Raw genomic sequence first — 683 nt, 5'->3', positions numbered from 1 at the left:
GGATTTCAAATTTCTACCATATTTGGCCATCACAGATTTTATTTGTCTTTTCCAGAACAGATTCACATATCATACATACAGCATCATAGTGACACAATGCCTCAACTTTTAATTATGGTGCTTCTACAAAGAGAACTGTATTAAATCATGCTCCAATTTTATCAGTAAATTTTACCATTTCAATAACCTAATTAATTACCTGATGAAATTGGTAGAAAAAACACATATATGAATAATATTAAGTAGTAAATTATGTTACAGTATTACAAATGGAAGAAGAAAAAAAGAGGGATTGAATATGACCTCACATTATCAATTTCCAATGCAATTGTGATTCGCCTCATCTTTCAAATCTTAATGCGACATGTCCCGATACTCGTGCATCAACTCTCACATGATGAACACCATTTGTAACATTGTGCCAAAAAACACATTCCAAGAAACACTACATTTCACATACACTGCTGTTACTCTTTCCTCCTCAACATTCTGAGAACATTCACGGTCGTCACACGGACTAAGAGAAGATATCTCGTTCCATAAGTGTCGGGATATTCATCTCGCACGCTCAAGCTGCAAAAAATATATCATAAGTAGAAATTTTGTTGATTATTAAAATCTCTGTATTACGAGACTTTAACTACATCAACAAGAAAAGAAGTGTGAGTATTAGATGCAGAAGG

The 683-nt window shown here is 33.4% G+C and overlaps 1 protein-coding gene across 1 annotated transcript in view; it reads right to left on the bottom strand.

The window, feature by feature from the left end:
- Positions 1-19: 19 nt before the first annotated feature.
- LOC119594038 overlaps positions 20-683 on the bottom strand; it is a gene marked incomplete in the record, with an annotated part of 9,025 nt that continues 8,361 nt past the window's right edge. Inside the window, 1 exon segment of the mRNA XM_037943066.1 lies at positions 20-524. Within this exon segment, the coding sequence (XP_037798994.1) occupies positions 391-524 (134 nt within the window).

This window comes from Penaeus monodon, chromosome 33 (assembly GCF_015228065.2).
Source record: "Penaeus monodon isolate SGIC_2016 chromosome 33, NSTDA_Pmon_1, whole genome shotgun sequence".
Lineage (NCBI taxonomy): Eukaryota > Metazoa > Arthropoda > Malacostraca > Decapoda > Penaeidae > Penaeus > Penaeus monodon.
Note: the sequence above shows the minus strand (reverse complement) of the source record. Positions and strands in the feature narration are given on the sequence as shown.